Source organism: Lepidochelys olivacea, assembly GCF_965140295.1.
Source record: "Lepidochelys olivacea isolate rLepOli2 genome assembly, chromosome: 2".
Classification (NCBI taxonomy): domain Eukaryota; kingdom Metazoa; phylum Chordata; order Testudines; family Cheloniidae; genus Lepidochelys; species Lepidochelys olivacea.
In genome coordinates, this window is record NC_140412.1 from 83,442,750 (window position 1) to 83,463,865 (window position 21,116).

A 21,116-nucleotide genomic window follows, 5' to 3' on the forward strand; every position below is an offset into this window, starting at 1 on the left:
CTGATTCTGCATTGCAGAGTCTATACCGTCTCACACAGCAATTTTTTGTCTGAAGCATGGTCTGCTGCAATTCTTGGATTTGGAACAGTACTTCAGTTATGCTGGCAGGCTAATATCTTTATGGGCTGTATAAGGTCATCGGATATGTTTTTAAAAAAATAATAAAATAAAAACCTTTGCCACGCTCTGCAGCCTTAAAGAAGGCTTGGTGCACTTTCTAGTAGTTAATGCATTCCTCTAGTATTCATGTACTAGTAGCTTTTTAAATATTTAACATCTCCGTATGTATGCCCATCCACACACTTGAACACATATAATACAGTAACATCAATGAAATCCTAAAAAATTGTCTGCCAGATACAGCAATGTTCTAGTATTTCAGTCCTAGTGTAAAATGTAATTGGGCTGTATTATGTTCTTGCTTATAGAGACTATGATAGAAGACAACATGCATCAGGCAAGATAGGATGAATTAAGAATGCTAGCAACTTTGAGGATTTCTTTGCCATTAATGTTTTAGTGACTTCCTTGTGGTGTTAATTTGTTAGTGTACCACCATTCATTTTTTGAATAAATTTTTAACTTCCCAATCATTTGAATAGGATTTTGTTTCACAAGGCTTGTTGCAGTACTGTTTATACATTTAAATATAAGAATTGCTTTATATTTAGCTGACTTTCAAATGTACATGTCTTATCTTTTTGAAGTGTACTCCAAGCATCAAAGCAGACTTCCCCCTCACCTATCCTACCCTGAGCATCGGGGACATGTTCTCCATCCTCGAGATAGCAAAAATTAGGTTCGGTTCAAGTGGGGTCGTAAGGTAATCACATGCATCCTTCCTCCTGAACTGCCTTTTTTCCTTCCTTGTGTGTAAATAGTTGAAATTCAGCACACTCCTGTGGCCAAAAGGGCAGTTTCTTCTGAACTAAACCTTTTTAAAGGAGGCCTGGAGATAAGGGACAAAATGCATCAGTCTCAACTTTCACACCCTTGGAACCCAAGTCTCTCCCTGATGCTCCAGCCCAAAGCCAACACATGGAGCAGCGTTTGTTTCCTTTTCTTCCTTTGAAGAATTCTTCCTTTTTCCCTCTATTACATGCCATAGGAATGTAAGAACTGCCATGCTGAGGATAGACCAATGGATCTTCAGGTCCCAGTTTCCTGCTTCCTGCAATGGTCCACACATATGCCTTCAAAGAGAGGCTTAAAAATCTTATTATGCACCTCACTAGCACAGTGATGTACCTTGTCATGTTATCTCCTTCCCCTCTCCTATTGTCTTTCTCCAGTACTCTTGTGTGTATTGTGAGCTACAGAGTGAATCTTGTGAAAAATTACTAGAATTAATAGAGCATGGTTATAGTGGGTAACTTACAGGGTATACTAAGATGTGTCTTGTCCTTAGAAAAGAAACTATATTCTTACAGTTCAGACTTTACTAGTAGATTTGCTTGAGGTTACAACCATTTCTCTGATAGTTGATCTAATTCTCTTCAGACCAGTTAAACCAAATATTGCTCAAAGTTGAAGAGGGAGTGGGAAACAGGCTGAAAAAATCCAGTCATACTGCAAAAAGACCTTCCTAGTAATATAGTGTAAAAAGTCTGTAAATATATCTGCTTTTTTAAAAGATAAAATTAAATTCACAGTAAATATTCATGCAATATTATATTTTGAGATTAACACACACATCACTAAAAATTTTCCCTAGAAAATTCCCTTTTACTTATGTAGTATTGTTTACTATATACTATGGTAATTGGATTCCATATTGTGTGTAATGTCTACCTAGCTAAACTCCATTTTTAAGCTTGTGTGTTTTATAATCCATTACCTTTCTCATACACACTTTAAACAAAGTCCAAATACAGGTTTGATTCTTTTTAAACCAAAACATATATATTAGCCAAAGATAAGTTTCCAACCTTATCAATATATACATCTGTTCTTTGGAACAGCCTTCGTCCATGTGAATTACTTTGTTTATTTGAACTAAGACCCTGTACTTAAGGTCTTATTCCCTGTTAGGCATTAATTGTGTTGATTCCTAGTTCTTTGTACTCTTCATAATGAATAATACTTGTTTAATCAGCAAATTGCAAAACAAATACTGAATTGTCTGTGTGCTAAATGAATTTTGTAATAGATTACAAAATAGTAATAAGATTAAATGTCAGAACAAAATTACTGAGTGTTCCTTTTTATATGGGACTTTTTTACAGTATTAGGGAAAACAAGACAATACAAAGATACAAATACAAATGATAAAGTTAAGAATCTTTAGATTTCTGGGCAAGGGGTATATTCTTAACTGGTGCATATGATTTGTTATATATAAAATGCTACTTTGGGAGAAGGGAAGAGGAAGGGAAATGGAAAAACACAGTACCAGATACATTAATTTGTTAAATATTTTGAAATTAAATTATCACCGTAGAAATTTGAAATACAATGCCAAGACATAATGTGTACTACTGTTCCTCTAATGCTTATTTCCATAACCGTTAGGTGTTTTTGTTGTGTGTTGTAGTGTGTGTTGGGTTTTTTGTGTTTTGTTTTTTTTAATGGTAGTGCCTACAGTTTGCTAGATGCTTTTCAGGCACTCAGGACATGATGGTCCATGCTCAAGAAGCTCGCTATCTAAGGTCAGACAGGAGTTAAAGCATAGGGAACAACAGAGTAATTATTATTATTATTTTAATACATGATAGCTAAACTCTCTGTAGGCAGCAAAGTAGGTAAAGAGGTCATTGTCTTAATTTTTTTTGAAAGAAAAGGTGAGCAGTCAATGTTTCTTCATGTGGTCCTGCTACTGTGTCTTAACTCTAACCTGGAAGAGCTACAATTAACACTTTTTTTGGGTGGGGGAGAAGTTGTCTTAATGTGTCTTTAGTCTATGGCCTCTGCTGTAACTCTGCTTGTGTGCTGGCCATTGGAGGGTAGACTTCCGGTCACTATATATTTAGTATACTACTTTTTTTTTTCCTTCTTCCCCACTTCCTTTTAGCCTCAGGGAAGAATATACATGTGCATATGTTTGTGAATTACATATCTAGCTATGAAACATTTCTGCTGTTAACTGTATATTGAGCAGTATATATAATTTTTTTTAAATAGGATGCAGGACAGAAAAGATTTGGCGCTATTTCCTGTAATATTTGTGGAATGCTTTACACGGCATCAAATCCAGAGGATGAAACTCAACATCTGCTCTTCCACAACCAATTCATAAGTGCTGTAAAATATGTGGTAAGAGAACTTCATGTCTTTTTAAACAGTAATAAGCTTTGTTTTCCTTGCTGTACGTCAAATGCAATTCAGATTACTTTTAATAAACTCGTAAAATATCACAGTAAATGATAAATTCATCTGTGGTAAACATTATTTTTGTTAAGGGAGCCTCGCTCATGGTAAAAAGTCACCTATAAAAATTGATTATCATGGTAGCAACGTTCCCGTTCAGTTTTATCCCTTCCTTGTATTTCTGTATTGTTTTGTAGGGAAAATAAAGTCATGTATCACTATTTTTAAAGTTTTGTTAAATTTAGCTTTTGGTATAATTGATATTGCTACAACATTTGGCATAAGAACTAGTTGGGGAGATCATTGTCTTTAGAATGCCATCCAGATGACTTCTAATTCACTTTTTTTTATATTGGCTATGTTAAATTAATATCAGTGATTCAGAGTTGGAATATCTTGGAACTTTGAGCATAGCATTACAGTGTATTAAAACTTTAGAGAATAGACTACTATTTTTAACAGGATAATTAAAATTATAACTGCACATTTCATACTCTACTTACGCATAATAGGTATGGTTGAGTCAACTCATGTTTAAAACACAAGCTTGAAGTGTTGTACAATTTCAGATAAATATTTTGTAAAATCAGCTACTTTCAAAACTTGTTCAAGTATCTGAAATCAGGACAGAATCTATAAAGTCTGTTTTTTGTTTTTTTGTTTTTGTTTATCACGCATGTTACCTTCAGTACTCTACACGCAAGTAGATAAGACCTCCAGGATAATTGAACTGAGGCCCCCAATTCATTTTATATAGGTACTAAACAGCAATTAGACTACTATTAAATCCTGATCTGAGTTTGAATCAGTGGTCTAAAAAAGATCCATTACTAATCCTTTGAAGCCATCTAGTCACTTTAAACAATTATTGCCAAATATTGAGGACTTGTTTCATTCTTTTCTTAGTTGGCTGGCTGAATCCCAAACATCTTAGAAAATCTTTTCTGAAAAGCATTAGGCAAATTGAAGGGGATGGATAGGTAGAGACTGTGATAGAAGGCAACCTAATACCTGTTTTCCTGCTTATTCCAATTTGTCCATAGTAAATCCGTCAATTAGTCATCTTAAAGAATTTTTGGGTCTCGGATATTTCCCAGGATTCTTTGTCTTGTCTGGTGTAGTAGTATAGATACTGTAGCAAACAGCACAAAGGCTACTGAGGCACATCTGGTTTTGAAATGCTTTGATTGCCTTGGTGGAAGAGCATTTTTATGGACAAATGGAAACAGGTGTGGGAATGAAACTGATAAGAACAAATGAGGAAAGACTAAATTAAATCCTTTGAACAGCAGTTTATAGACTAGTCCTGTAGCCATTCACAGCCGCTAGCGCATTGGTGATGTATAGCTTCAGGTGGTATTGGGGGACTTGGTAGGAATTTCTGAGGAAGTGAACAAATAATTTAAAATGCTTTAAGAATGATGAGAGTTGGAACAGCTTATACCTTCCTTTCCTTGCTATCACAGATGTCTCTAGGATAAGACTGGTATGCATGTAAGTGGTTTTTAAGGCAGTTTCTTCTCCCTTTCAGAATAACTTTGTAATTTACAATGAAAAAGTTCAAAAGCTAGAGTTTATTTAAAAAAAAATGGAAAGAAAAGGGCTAGAATTTTTAAATATGCTGCAGACAAGGTGTTTAGAAAGGTGGCTTATGGCTGTGTAAAAGCTTTACATAAATTGCACCCAAGCATGCTATTTTTGCCTGCACCTCCTAGTGAGTGAGAACAACATCTTATCTCTCTGAAACTGAGAGACTCCGGTTGTGGCTCCTCAAGTCATTTCTAAAGATGAATATAGAATAACGGATACTATGGCAACTGGGATGATGATTTTATGTAATACATTAATATAATATAGAGTTGAAAACAAGGGAAATAGTTTTGTGAATGTCTGACATTTCCTCCCTTATTTTTAGTTGAAAAATGCTTAACCAAATCTATAGTTGGCCAAACAATGGGAAATTTAATTTAGAACTGAATGAATACATGCTCTTCATTGTAGTTGTTATAACCCACACTTGCATTTTACTGGCCATTCTATTTCTTCTCTTCCAGGCTTCATGTGGGCTTGGTGTTCTGGGTAGATTCAGTATACTATAATGATGGCTGTGATAGAAACATCTATGAAGGTGTCTTGAAAGGATTTTTTTCAAAATTGGCCTTTTTGACTTTTTTTTTATTCTGCTTTGATGTCTAAAGAAAGCCTGAAATGTTGACATTTCTGATTTTAGAAATATCAGAAAAGTCAACTTTTGCTCATCTTAGTTTTTCTAGATAACTTCTGGAGAGAGTGACAACTCAGGGTATATATTGTCAACTGCTGCATGTTAATGTAAGTTGTCAGCATTGAAACTAACTTTCTCCAAAAGTTAATCATTTAAATTAAATAGGCAGTAACAAAATCAGAGTTTTAAACATTGATTAAAGATCTCTTCACCCTTTAAATTGCTAATCTTTCACTCTCTTGAAAACGGTGATGACATTTCATTAGTTCTTCAGTCATTTTGCACGTGATCCTTAAGCAGCGTTATCCTTGCTCATGTTGGAGCCTGATTTTACTTTTAAGGGTAGTATCTCAAGTATTCCTCCATTCCTCCACTGCGCAGATCCTTCACCCTGTGATGACTCAGTGGGAGACATGAGAAAATTTATCAGGCTGATTGTTAGGGAGAAAAGTAAAGCTACACTTTCTCTCTTCCTTCCCTATCTACCTTGAGATGATACTGAACATCTTTCTCAATAAAATCTCAAACAGATAGGAAAGAAAAAATGTGCAAACTAGCATGCTAGCACCTGCTGCTACGATGATGTGACCATGAAAGTAGACAGTCTCTCTTTTTTTTTTTCTTTTTAAAGAAAATTTTGTCTTCCACGTACTTTTGGCCAATCAGCAGATGAATAAGAGAATAAATTAAGCCCCTTGCTATCATCAGCTAAACTCTGAAACATGATTCTTCTCCTAAAATTGCTTCCTGGCTGCTGTTCATCTAGTTTCCTTTGACAGATCTGTCCTATTCAGGACACAGTGTACAATTCCCAAGAGTACTTTAAAATCGCTCAGAACAGGCCACAGTTGAGCTACCACATGGCCACAGATGTCCTCTTATTTCCCCATGTGGTGGCTGGTTCCTTTTTATGATTAAAGATTTTTTTAAAAATTTTATTATAGAACCTCTTCTTGCAGTTAACTGAGACCATTTTCATTCTGATGCTTTCTTTAGTTTGTATGAAAAGTTGTCCTCATTAAAAGAATCTAAACTATGTTTAAAGCAAATATTTTAGTCCATCTCAAGCCTATTTGAAGAGGCAAATATTATGATGAAACACTCTCTCCCAGAAGCTTGTCCTGGGTGCCTGCACACATGCACACACTTGGTCGCTCACTCATGTATTTTTTTTTCCCCTCTATCTTCCGAAGGAGTTAGGCCAAGATTTGACCAAAATTACCAGATTTCTCCTAGTCACAGGGCTAATTCTACTAGCCAGATTGGAAAAAGGGAGAGGGAAAGCAAACAACAAGGTCCACGTAATAGTCTTGATGAGAAATCCACCCCTGATAAGAAAGGCAAGGTGCTGGAAGCCAGTCTCTGATGCCTGTTTACAGTCTCCATCTTTGTATCAGTCCCCTGTTAATTGTCTAATACGGTGGTTCTCAACTTTATTTTTCCATCTAACATTATGGGGAGGGCAGTATCTCAAGACACCTGCTTCCACTCCACCACCACTCACAAGTTTTACCCTGTGATGTCTCACTGTGAGATATTAGAAAATTTGTCAGATTGATAACCTCTTGAGAACCCAGGATCTAATACATTGGGAGAACCAAAAGCTGCACAACTCACAGAAGGAGAAAGAAGGTCTCGCTTCTGCTTTCCCACCCTAAAGCTTCCTGCCTATTGTTGGGGCAGGAGGTGTCTTTGCTGCTCTAAGCCTCATGGCCTTTTGACTGCTGCAAAAGGTGGTTTGTCTGTTCATCTATCCTCCATAGGTCAGTCCCTCTTTATTTTTTGTGTGGTGTATGGTTTTTTGTTTTTTGTTTTTTTTTAATTTTATTTAAGGGTCATCCTCCCGTGACTAACTGCATTGCTACTGTTCATAGTTTCTCAAGTAGTAGCAGAGGGATATTTTTTTTTTTTTTCCCCCAGTTTCATGGCTGCCTTCAAGGTTCTGAATAACAGCTGTGGCACTGATTAGTATCTTGCCAATTTCACTTGGCTACTACTTGGAGAAAACTGAACAGTAGAGACAGTGGTACCATTTGTCTGCAGAGTAAAGAAGCTAACATTGCTTTGGTTCATATTTTAAAGATTGTTTTTTGCACCCAGAAGTGCTGAAAGTATTTTTCCAGGAGACCCTGAATTCTGTAAATATTGATGGCTTTAGGTGCATTCTCTCTCCAGTTCCCAAGGAAGGCTTTTACTCACTACTGGCATATGGATTTTTCAAGTCCAGGTTAAATCTTATTTTATGCAAGACAAGAATACTTGCTTTTTGCCTTAAATATAACTCTTTCATTTCAAAAGGCAAATATGAAGTTTTTTGTTGTAGTCGTTGACACAACTTTCATTTTAATGAGGTAAACGAAACATTTACTTTTTTTTTTAGTTCCTTTCAACTCTGTGTCGTCTTGACTTTTAGGAAGAGATTTAAGTCTTGTGTATTCTCCAAAGACTTCACAACTTTAGAATAATATTGATCAGAGTTCCAGTTATTGTGTTCAAAATTACTGATCATTATAGGCAATGCTACTAGCCCCTGTTATAAAGCTCTGTTTTCAGTTGCTTTTAACTTGCCAAACTAACAAATTGGGCTGAAATTTTTCCAGGCTGGGTGTCTGCCTCAGACTGAAAATTTTTTGGAGAACTTCAGCCAAAATGGTTCAGCAATTTCTGAGAACAAGGCTAGGGAAAAATAAGTTGTTTTGCCCATGCTAAATTCTAATGACCTTTTTCGAAAAGCTCTAGTGCCATTATTCTTTTGAATATAGATTCAGAATTTGGCACAGTGTGTGGCCTTTGTGTGAGGGTGTACTTTTTGCCATCCCCATGAAAATCTGCCCAAACTTGCCAAGTTATAAGCGTTTGAAAAATGGCAGCGCACACATGCTCACTATGAGGTTCCTTAAATTTTAGTAGCTAAATTCTCAAGATTCTGTCAGCACTGGTTTTTGTGTTCAAGCACTGAGCAGTCTTTTCCCTGTAGCTCTAGGCTACTTGAGGCTGTGCTGGCTCTGGGTCCAGGTACCTGAACTGAGACATGTTCTCCTGTGGTCTCAGTGATACTCCCTCCTCCCCCAACTTGACCCAGGCAGCGTGGAGGAGGAAACTGCCTGATGCAAAAGCACAGTGGCCAAGAGTTGGGCTGTGGGAAAGGCAGAGGTAGTAGATTTTGGGGGGGTGAGGGGGGAAGAGGTTTTCTTTTCTTTTTTTTTTGAGGAGAGGGAAACAGGGATGATGAATTGGGAGTGGGAGACAGGAACAGGAAGCCAGGTGAGGAGACTGAGAACCAGTGGAAGAAGATACAGAGGTGACAAAGAGCCAGGGTGTGGAGGGGAGAACTGGAACTGTCTGGACAAAGATTGGGATAAGGAACCAAGTGTGGTGGTGGGATACTGGGCACTGAGGCAGTAGGGATGGGAAATGTGGGCAGGAAGCAGGGAAGTGACTGGCTGTGGAGCTGCAACACAGGAAACGGAGACTTAAAGTGCAGGGGGGGAGGTTTGGTCTTGGGCATTGAGTTTGGAGGGGTGAACCTAGAATGTGCTGGGTATTGGGATGAGAAGTCTGAGGAATGAAGACTAGAATTATAGAGGTGAGGAGAATGGAACTGAGACAAGGAGCCATGGATGGGGGAAGACAAGACTGGAATGGGGACTGGGTAGCTAAGATGATAGAGGAGTCTGCTCCCACTAAAGCACAGAGTCTGGAATGGAACTCTGGATTCTAGAGACTTACCATTCTTCTGCTGTCAACACATATCTGTGAAACCCACTTGTAAAGTGTCTCTTGCAGTGCTTGTCAACATAGAGGATGTCAACGTACTACTGCTATCAGTTACTCCGTTAGCTCAAATGGCACAGGTCTGTGTGATGAATTTAAAGGTTCTGGCTCTCTCAATGATCAGTGGAGATGTTGATATGCCACAGGATGGAATTTCTGTTTTTTTTTTTTCTTTCTTTCAGTTTTCTTAAACTAGGAAATTACACACGCGTGCGCACACACACACACTCTTCTGTGTTTAAAATAACATTATTAAGGTAGCAAAGTCAAGCACTCAGAAGTTAGGAGATGGCAGAATTAAAGTTGCACAGACAACCTGAATTCAGTGCTCTGTGATACCATCTCTAATTACATGATCACAATATTTTTTCACATGAAGTCCATCTCTAGTTGCAGTAGGACTATGACTCAGGCATGACTGTGTAGGGAGAAGGTGTCTTGGATCACGTCTAGTCTGAATAGTAAGTGTAAATCACTGTTTACTGCTGGGAATATATCTCAGAATCCATGCTCATATTTCTTAGGGTAACCAGACCCCAAGGACAAGACTTAAGACTGTTTGTAATGGCTATTGGCTTAAAGCATTTTTAATATCTCTTTTGGAATTTGGGAATTTAATAGGATATTGTTACTGAAGATAAAACTGAACATTTATCTTCATAAGATGGAGGTAAACAGCAGACTTACGTTTTCTCTTAACCATGCTGAATCCTTGAGTATGAGGATAGACACTCAGCGGAGAATAAGACTTGCTGATATTTCAAATAGGATAGCTCATGCTATTTGATATCACCTTTCTTTTACTGTTCTAAAAATGTCTTAATTTTATTTTAACCTCTGATATACTGTGTACTTACGATTCTTGGATGAAGGGTGATGAAGTATTCTACAATCAAAATCTCAACATCCCTTAAGAGGTAACACCTCATTTTACAGGTGAGGGTATGAAGGCAAAGAAGTTGTGACTTGGCCAAGGTCACTCAATCAGTGGCAGAGCTGGAAATAGAAATCCAGGTCACCTTATTTCAGTTCTGCACTCTAAGCAATAGACGCTGTTACTTTGCCATCTTCACAAAGTGTCAAAGATGCAATGTACAAAGGTTCACTGTTAGAATTTAATTTCAGAAAGACATTCCTGTTAAAGGCATAATCAAGAAAAGAACTTGTGAAGTTCCTTACCAGAATTGAACAGTATCGAGTGACTTCTTTCATCCATAACTAAATATTTTCAAGAAGAATCTGAGTACATCATCTGCTTTTCAGGGCAAATTTTTTTGGGAACCTATTTTTGTAGACAAGTCAAGATCATGTGCATGGACACTTTACAAAGACATCATAGTAGAGGCTCAACGTAAATGTATAACCCAAATTAAACAACACAGTAAAAGAACTAAAAAAGAGCCACCGTGGCTTAACAACCATGTAAAAGAAGCAGTGAGAAATAAAAAGGCATCTTTGAAAAAGTGGAAGTTAAATCCTAGTGAGGTAAATAGAAAGCAGCATAAACACTGCCAAATTAAATGTAAAAATGTAATAAGAAAAGCCAAAAAGGAGTTTTAAGAACAGCTAGCCAAAAACTTAAAAGGTAATAACAAAATGTTTAAGTATATCAGAAGCAGGAAGCTTGCTAAACAACCAGGAGGGCCCCTGGACAATCACAATACAAAAGGAGCACTTAAAGACGATAGTCATCTCAGAGAATCTAAATTAATTCTTTGCTTCAGTCTTCACAGCTGAGGATGTTAGGGAGATTCCCAAACCTGAGCCATCTTCTATAGGTGACAAATCTGAGGAACTGTCACAGATTGAAGTGTCACTAGAGGAGGTTTTGGAATTAATTGAGAAACTTAACAGTAACAAGTCACAGGGACTAGAGGGCATTCACCCAAGAGTACTGAAAGAACTCAAATGTGAAATTGCAGAACTGTTAACTATGGTTTGTAACCTGTCCTTTAAATCAGCTACTGTACCCAATAACTGGAAGATAGCTAATGTAACGCCAATATTTAAGAAGAGCTCTAAAGGTGATCCTGGCAATTAGAGTGGTAAGTCTAACATCAGTACTGGGCAAATTCCTTGAAACCATAGGAAAGAATAAAATTGTCAGACACGTAGAAGAACATAAATTGTTGCGCAAAAGTCAACATGGTTTCTGTAAAGGGAGATCATGTCTTGCTAATCTATTAGAGCTCTTTGAGGGGGTCAACAAACATGTGGACAAGGGGGATCCAGTAGACATAGTGTACTTAGATTTCCAGAAAGCCTTTGACAAGGTCCCTCACCAGAGGTAAATTAAGTTGTCATGGGATAAGAGGGAAGATCCTTTCATGGATTGAGAACTGGTTAAAAGACAGGGAACAAAGGGTAGAAATAAATAGTAAATTTTCAGAATGGAGAGGGGTAACTAGTGGTGTTCCCCAAGGGTCAGTCCTAGGGCCAATCCTATTCAACTTTATTCATAAATGATCTGGAGAAAGGAGTAAACAGTGAGGTGGCAAAGCTTGCAGATGATACTAAACTGCTCAACATAGTTAAGACCAAAGCAGTCTGTGAAGAACTTCAAAAAGATCTCACCAAACTAAGTGATTGGGCAACAAAATGGCAAATGAAATTTAATGTAGATAAATGTAAAGCAATGTACATTGGAAAAAATAACCCCAACTACAATATTCATGGTAAATAGGCCCAATGGCCTGTGCTGGGATGTTAGATGGGGTGGGATCTGAGTTACTACAGAGAATTCTTTCCTGGGTATCGGGCTGGTGAATCTTGCCCATATGCTCATAATCGCCATATTTTGGGTCGGGAAGGAATTTTCCTCCAGGGCAGATTGGAAGAGGCCCTGGAGGTTTTTTGCCTTCCTTTGTAGCATGGGGCACGGGTCACTTGCTGGAGGATTCTCTGTTTCTTGAAGTCTTTGAACCACGATTTGAGGACTTCAGTAGCTCAGACATAAGTGAAAGGTTTTTCGCAGGAGTGGGTGGATGAGATTCTGTGGCCTGCATTGTGCAGGAGGTCAGACTAGATGATCATAATGGTCCCTTTTGACCTTAATATCTATGAATCTATACATACAATATGATAGGGGCTAATTTAGCTACAACTAATCTGGAAAAAGATCTTGGAGTTATCGTTGATAGTTCTCTGAAGATGTCCACACTGTGTGCAGGGGCAGTCAAAAAAGCAAACGGGATGTTCGGAATCATTAAAAAAGGGATAGAGAGTAAGATGGAGAATGTCTTATTGCCCTTATATAAATCCATGGTACGCCCACATCTTGAATACTTGCATACAGATGATGAGGTCCCCTCAAATCAAAAAAGGTATACTGGCATTAGAAAAGGTTCAGGAAAGGCAACTAAAATGATTAGGGGGTTGGAAGGGGTCCGATATGAGGAGAGATTAAAGAGGCTAGGACTTTTCAGCTTGGAGAAGAGGAGACTAAGGGGAGATATGATAGAGGTATATAAAATCAGAGTGGTGTGGAGAAAGTGAATAAGGAAGTTATTTACTTGTTCCTATAATATAAGAACTAGGGGCCGCTAAATGAAATTAATGGGCAGCAGATTTAAAACAAATAAAAGGAAGTTCTTCTTCACTCAGCGCACAGTCAGCCTGTGGAACTCCTTGCCTGAGGAGGTTGTGAAGGCTAGGACTATATCAGGGTTTAAAAGAGAACTGGATAAATTCATGGAGGTTAAGTCCACTAATGGCTATTAGCCAGGATGGGTAAGGAATGGTGGCCCTAGCCTCTGTTTGTCAGAGGGTAGAGATGGATGGCAGGAGAGACATCACTTGATCATTACCTGTTAGGTTCACTCTCTCTGGTATTGGCCACTGTCGGTAGACAGGATACTTTGGACCTTTGGTCTGATCCAGTATGGCCATTCTTACATGGCACAAACAATTTTTGGAATCTTATTGCATTTTTCAATTTATATGAACTTGGGAAATTCAGAGTTAATGCATTCTACTGTGTTCTTAGCTTACATGCTTTAAAGGCAAGTCTATATTAGAGAATTTTGGCATTGCAGACTGTGACTGGTTTCCCCCAGGATGCCACCTGGTACTATGCTACCACTGAGCCCACCTGGCCGACCAACCTGGGCTCCCTTCACTGTTCTGCTGTGACAGGCCCTCAAGCTCCCTCTAGCACACATACAGGTAGGGACCCACCCAGCTGCAGCTACATACAGATGCTGAGATCAGCTCTGTATGGGAAGGCTTCAGCTAAGGAACTGCCCAGCTACTCAAGTGCACACCCCTCTTTGGAGGGTAAACCCAAAATTACACTGTCTTGTGCTGCACGGAGGAACTGTACAAAATAAGCTCATTTGTCCCCTCCTTCAATGTGGAGAGGAATATACACAGTTTTTTGCTCCAAGTTATGACTCCCACATACATTTGTTTTTGCCTTGTCTAAAACCAGTATATTAACTACAAAAGATATATTTTAAGTGATTAAAAGGGATAACAAGCAGATTACTGAGCAAATAAACAAAAATGCAATCTAAGCTTAATATATTAAGAGATTGGATATGAGTAGCAATTTCTCACCCTACAAGATGATTTAAGCTGGTTGTAGAGATTTTTTTAATGGGTCAGCTGCCCTTGCTTGCAGCTTAAAAGGTATTCCTTTCACAGGCTAGAAACCCCTCTAGCCTGGCTCTAGCAGTCCCTCCCCCCAGTTCAGTCCTTGTTCCTCAGGTGTTTCCAAGAGTCTCTTTAGGGTGGGGGGTCAGTGAAGAACCTCAATGTCACTCCCCTGCCTTAAATAGCTTTTGCATAGGGCGGGAACCCTTTGTGTCCAAGCTTGGTTCCCACGTCTGGTCAGTGGAAAAGCACTGGTATTCCAAGATGGAGTCCAGTATCAGGTGACTTGGTCACATGTCCCTGTAGGGTCACAGCAGCCATGACTCAGAGGCTGTTTGTAGTGTTCTCAGGAAGGCTCCCTGGTGGGAGATTAGATTCTTCTAAGAGCTATTGTTCTCCCTACTAGCCCTTCCCAGCCAGCCATCTAGACTGACAATCTTTTCCCCAGGTGTAAACACATTTGTAATAGAGGCATAGAAAGTTATCCTAACTTCAGATACCAAAATGATACATGCATACAAGTAGGATAATCCTATTCGGTAAATAATAACCTTTTCAGTGATATCTCACATGCCTCTATCTTGTACAAAATACATCACAACTATGCCATACTCATATAATATTGTTAAGTATATGGGGCGTAATGCCACAGTAGACACTTGCTATGCTAGTAACGCCATTCATGTTATGACCGGAGTCCCAGGGGAGCCAACTGAGGTCACTTAATAAGGGTGAACTGCAAAGAACGGGGCAGACAATCCCCAAAACTGGTGGATAATCCAATATTTAGATTTACCAAACCAGCACAAAACAGCTTCTGTAATACCCCACTGGTTACCCAGAAGCCAACAACACAGTTCCCTTAAAGTAACCCAGCCTCATGCCTCCACCCAGACACCCAAGTCAAATATGATGAGGATTACTGAAAATCTTATTCATCATATAAAAAAGTTCTACTAGTCCCAAAGGATCGGACACATTACCTCCCAGGTTAATGAATATTCAGGTCATATCCAAATATTCACTGACAGCCAATTTTTATTAACTAAACTAAAATTTATTAGAAAAGAGAGAGTATTGGTTAAAAGATCAGTGTACATACAGACATGAGTACAATTCTTGAGGTTCAAAGTCATAGCAGAAATGGTGAGCTTTGTAGATGCAAAGAGTTCTTTCAGAATTAGTCCATAGGTTATAGTGCAATGTTTATATTCCGGGTGGTCCAGTCAGGACTGGGATCTCAGCCTTGTAGCTTACGCTTCCCCTTCATGAAGCCTCAAGCGGATCTGAGATAAAAAGGATTAGGAGCCAAGCCCTTTTTATACAGTTGACAGGTTGGAGTACTTCGAACAATAGGCAATTATGGAGGCTTATTTCCTAAGCACCACCAGTAATTAGTTACACAAGTTAACATAGAGCAATTTATCCATCAGGCAGTCTATCACAAACTTCAAAAAGACGTATAGACAATGACATTATTGCACCCAAGATTCATCTTAATATTTATTCTCTTTTGATCTCTGAATTAATAGCTATAGTGACAGACAGGAACGGTCTGTTTACTTGTATCTGGTTTAATGTTAACCATGTACACACACACAATTAGTATTACCTCTAATTCTGTAACAATACAGGTTTTCACTTCAAAGTTCTAGCCTATCTAGCATGGAATGGCCCTAATGACCACTTGCATACTTTCTAACATCTCTAAAGGTTGGCTCTGGGTTATTTAGCCTGCAAGCTGCTTAACCCTTTCTGGCCATGTGTCATACTATGTGTAAGATTCGCTGCAATTATATAACAGTGGTAGCAGCAATGGTTTGCATGGTCATAGTTTAATCGGATAACATCACACATGTACTCACAAGTGCTTACAAAGCACGCACAAGTTGCTAGCACCATCGAAACTGCACTTGCTTTGAGCAGAGCTCACAATTGTATTTTATATTGTCACTGTGCACCTAGTGTAAATAAAATGATGCCCTAAAGCCACAACATTACAACTAGTGTTCCCTGCACAGTACCATAATGCTGCAATTTGCAATATTTCCTGTAGTTCTGAACAATTTCTTGTTTTGAATATTTGGGTCTATAATTCTGTGTACAAATTTTCTGTTTTATTAAGATGCAGACCATTTTCAGTCTATATTAAAAAATTAGAATTTTAGTGCAATAATGATTCCATTTTAAATTACAAAACACATATTAAATGAAAAATAATTTGTATGGTTCAAACTGAAAAATCTTTTGTCCGCCACCTCTCCACCTGTGGACTGCTACTGTCTCTCAAACCCCTTCTTTGAGGATCTGTGCTGAGAACTACAGGATAGATACCCATCAGGCACTAGTGTTGCAGCAGTTGGAAGAAGTGCTGGTTTGGGCACTGCAAACAGGTTTATATTTGCACCTTTACAACTTTATAGTTGTGATTTCTAATGGTGCAGTTTTGAATCACTGGAGTTTTCACATGTGGTATAATATGCTGTGATCATGCCCTTTTCCCTGACTATGCAGAACGAATGCTTGTTGATAGGCATATAGGAAGAAGTTTCTATTTCTTACAGACATTAATATTAAATTTAGATTTGTTTGTTCATTCTAAACACCTTGTACTACTATAAAATTAAGTAAAATTTGGGCTTGACAAAATGGATGCCTTAAAAGGAATGTAAATAAAAATGAGAGAAGAAAAGCCAACTTCCTAATGTCTCTACAATAGCATATTACAAAATGTGTTTACATCTGCAGATATGTTACCTTTGCCCTTTTTGTAGAAGAGCACAAGTACTTTAATTTTAATATGTTATTCTGTGTGTTCTATCTTTAGTTCAAGGACTCCTCCCTTCAGCTGCTTGTGATGCAAATGCATTGCAATTTGATCTTTGAAGCCACATTTTCACTTAATTGTATTTTAATATGGGTGTAGGTAGGTGTGTTTTCTTTAAAGGAAAATATGCCCTCAAAATGCATACAAGATACCGTCATTAAAATTGTATTGGATATATTTTCAGATATTTAATTTGATAAATTATTACTGATTGGAAGCTTTAATCTGAGAATAATACCAGCACCTTGACCTCTTTTGGTGTGTTTCTGTCAACACTATATAATGAAAAAATGTGGCTTGTTCCTTACAATAGCATGAACAACAATAGGAATGTTGACAAAAGATATTTGTTTAAACCTATTAACTTTTGGAAAAGCCCACAGCTAACTCCAAAAATCAAAATGTGGAAACATTTTAAAACTTGACAGGTTTCAGAGTAGCAGCCGTGTTAGTCTGTATTCACAAAAAGAAAAGGTGTACTTGTGGTACCTTAGAGACTAACCAATTTATTTGAGCATAAGCTTTCGGAACATGAATGCATCCGATGAAGTGAGCAGTAGCTCACGAAAACTTATGCTCAAATAAATTGGTTAGTCTCTAAGGTGCCACAAGTACTCCTTTTATTTTTAAACTTGCTTTCTACCCTCTGCTATAAAATTGTATTAATTATAAATCTTTCTTTGAACACTCATAAGGTGTTGGCATGGTAAGACTTTAAAATACAAGTTTTCAGCCCTAATTGTACCTTTGTGGCTGAATTATAAGCCTCTGGAATTTGGAAATGAATAGTGGCAGTGCTGAAAACAGAGTGACTATTTTGTACTAAAATATATTCAGTTCCTTTTTTAAAAAAATCAGAAAATAAGAGAAACAGTAAAATCAATTTAAAAAAGAATCCTGAAAATATTTAGAGAGAGCTTCATTTGTCCTTCATGATTTAATTCCTGCTGATTTTATTGAATTCTCCACTGTAGATGAGTCATGCTATTAAAATATTACTTGTCCTGAAAGCAGTGGCAGCAGAATGAGGCAACATGAAATGTACATTTCCCTCTGCCCCCTCCTCATAGTTAGACGGTACTCATTTGAAAGAGCTGTTCTGAAAATATAATTTTCATATTTTTTTTCTACTTATGTCAAACTTTCATTTTGATGGAAAATAGCTGACCGACTCTAGTTAGAATGCCCTCTGTGACTTTACCAAAAATATAAGGCTGCATCTTTGTGTTTGGATAACAGCACTCTGGATGCTGTTTTGGTAGGATTCTTGTTATGTTACTTACACCTTCTGAGTGACATTCTCAGTTGGTCAGGAGTAGGTGATGGAAGCTGTGGGAGATTGAAGTGAGACACCAAAAAACAGATGATGGCTTAATCCCTGCTTCATCTAGGAGACTTTATATTTGCTCTAACTGGAGATCAAGTTCTCACAAGTGCTGCTGTTCCACTACCCTAGTGCCATAATAATGCTGTTTACTGTGCCCCAGCAGCAGAATTTTACCATCATTCAACTGGCCTGCCCCTTTCTGTTGGTATTCAGTGCTATCATTGAGGGGGGAAGGTGGCAGGATTGAAACTAAACTTGTGCATGACATCCCTGTGATACTAGTTTTCAGCAGTAGCATCATTTGGGAACCGCATATGTTCTAACGAGCCCTCTTGTGCCAGTTTTCACTGTTGGCATCAAGTGAAAATCTGTGATACCAGTTGTTTCTAAAAGTGTCATCTTGCATCTTGTTTGGGAAAGAGGGGTTGAAAGTATCAAGATAATTAAAAAATGAAGTAGAAATAACCCTTCTGAAACTTGTCCTGTTTTGGCAGTACATGTGGCATTGTTAGTGCCAAATCCAGTTGTTTGCTTTTTAGTCAGGTAAAATTTTACTTAAGCCGGATGGTACATGTCACTGAGAAAATCGTTCCATCTGTATTGGTTCTTCAAAGGCTTTTTACATAAAGGTGCTTTGTGTGAGACTTACAGGTCAGCTAGTTAAGTGTTCCTCATTTCTTTTGTATTCAATATTTTCAGAATCCCGTCAAAGCAACTCGATTTCTAATTTCTGGATCTGTCCCATCTTACTAGATTTAAGTGGCTTTTTTGTTTGTTTTTTTCCATGCAGGTTCTGCTCATTAATCATCATGAGTGTGGATCTGAAGAAGAATTAATTACCTCTATTTTTTTGAGTATGTTTAACTTCAGATACACACAACGTAGCCTCCTTCCCCATTAGATTCTTAGAAGGTAGTTATAATACTTTTTATAGTCTCCTTCTTGTGGCTTTGATAGTTTATGATCATAACATCAAAAAACCCTGTTCCTTAAGTTTTGGGCAACTGCATGCCAATCAGTTCATTTAAAACCTCCTGGAGGTCTTTCGCATGCCAGAACTTTAAAACTGAGTGTGTATTTGTGGAGGTAACCGTGTTAAAGAATTTTTAAAAATAAAAACTTAATTTATTTCCATTTCTGGACTCTGGAAAATATATTTCTTGTCGGTTGGGAAATCAGTTATATCAGTTGAGTGAGTTTGTTAATCCTGAAAATTTAGTTTGAACTACAGTCTTGCAAAAAAAAAAAAAAATCACCCATTTGGAAATTTTAAAATAAAAGTTTCATGAGATGTGTCTGGATATGGTTGGTATACAGAATGTTGCATTGAGTGATACTGCATTATGCCTATTGTGTGGATAAATAAGGCTGACTGATCAGGTTGTTCACCAGTAAACTATCACTAATTAGTTATTGCATAGGTTTGCACAGGCTAGATATATTGATATGTATGTCACTTTTCTGGTTGTAAAAGAATTATACACAGTATAGATAAATGTTTGTTTTACTTAGGGATGGAAGAAAGAGAGAATTTTGGCTGAATATCCTGATGGGAAGATAATAATGGTTCTTCCTGATGATCCAAAGTATGCACTTAAAAAGGTACATTGAAGTTATTTAATTTCTTACAAAGTATACTCTGTCCTGCACAATATTTTTTTTGTAAGGAGAACAATGGTGTTAAACTTACTTACTTTATTATGAAGTCTTTTCTTTGATGCCAAAACTATCAGAACACTTCAGTGCAGGTTTAGGGTTACCACCTTCCCTCATTCCCCAACTGCACCAAGTCCAAATGTGGCACATCAAATAATTCAGCTCTATGTATTCACCCTATCCTACATGAAGCCCTTTGATCATGACACTAAGGGTAGTCTGTAGTTGATTAATAGAGTTACGAGAAGGGGGGAGTTATGAGAAATTGCATTATTTTACTTCCAAGAAATTATCATAGGGGCTTGATCTGCAATTGATATATATTACAGACTCTTTGTTGGTTTCAACTAGAGTTTTGCATGTGGAACAACTGACCAATCCAGCCTTTGAGATTAGCAGCTGGTTCCGAAATACCAGAAGAGAAAAACAACGCTTTTGTAAAATGTCATTGAAGTTTTAAGCCTGCTAAACTGAAATACCACATTTAAATATAAATCTAACCTTTTTAATACTAGGTTTAAAAACTTTTGAAATACATATTCTAAGAATGAAGACTGACATGCACATAGTGAATTTAATTGTAGTTCAGATCATGCAATCTAAATTTAGATGAATCTCTCTTGGATTTAAGACTGAAATTAATTGTAACATAGTATCAAAAATCTTTTAGTATCAAAATCTGTTACCTTTTTTCTTTATCATGTTCTACAAAATTTTCTAATACCTGTAAACTTGCAGTTGGACAAATTGTCATAATGAGTATTCAAGTATCTGATTTGGGCAATGATTAGAAGTAATTTTATTTCATTGTGATTTTACATTTCTAGTAGTAGCAAAATATTCAAGAAGTTGTGACTTGGTTAGGTTGAAGGAATAGCTTTTGACTTGTGAAGTAGATCTTTAACAAATTTTTAATTCATGTTTAAACTGATAAAAATATTACAAGCAAGGAATTATTACAATTTATGACTTGCCTTTTGGCATAGCAGTAGTGCTCCACAATATTAAGCGTAAGACCTGTGATTACTGCTTCTGTTAGCTCATTTCCAAGGACTTCAGAGAATACTACAACAAAAAAAGAGGGTGCTTGCTCAAATTTCATGAACTTGAGCTGGTTTTATCCCGTTCAGTGTATCAATGGGAGACCTTTAGGGATATTAGTGATGGAACATATGTATGTTTTTTGTGCTCTAGATAGCATTTTCTATGGCACCTTTTCCTGCAGCTTTGGTTACACTTCTCCCCCACTTACTAATTTTTAATGAATTGTGTTGATGACTGATCGTCCTGAAAGAAAAATATGTAAGGTTGAGAATTTAATTGCACAAGTCAGGAAATTAGAGTCCCATGATAACCGTAGCTCTCCACTCTAGTGTGTCAAAACTATTAGTATGATCCTAATGAAAAAC

The 21,116-nt window shown here is 37.5% G+C and overlaps 1 protein-coding gene across 6 annotated transcripts in view; it reads left to right on the forward strand.

The window, feature by feature from the left end:
• Positions 1-21,116, forward strand: part of ESCO1 (establishment of sister chromatid cohesion N-acetyltransferase 1) — a 65,816-nt gene that overhangs the window by 30,625 nt on the left and 14,075 nt on the right. For 3 of the 6 annotated variants that reach the window (XM_084618479.1, XM_084618480.1, XM_084618481.1), the window contains 2 exons: positions 3,121-3,252; positions 19,564-19,653. In XM_084618479.1, coding sequence (XP_084474605.1) covers positions 3,121-3,252; positions 19,564-19,653 — 222 coding nt within the window. Of the gene's footprint in view, positions 1-707; positions 824-3,120; positions 3,253-18,841; positions 18,938-19,563; positions 19,654-21,116 lie in introns of those variants that run through there. The other 3 variants (XR_014710133.1, XR_014710134.1, XM_084618482.1) reach the window with 2 other exon arrangements.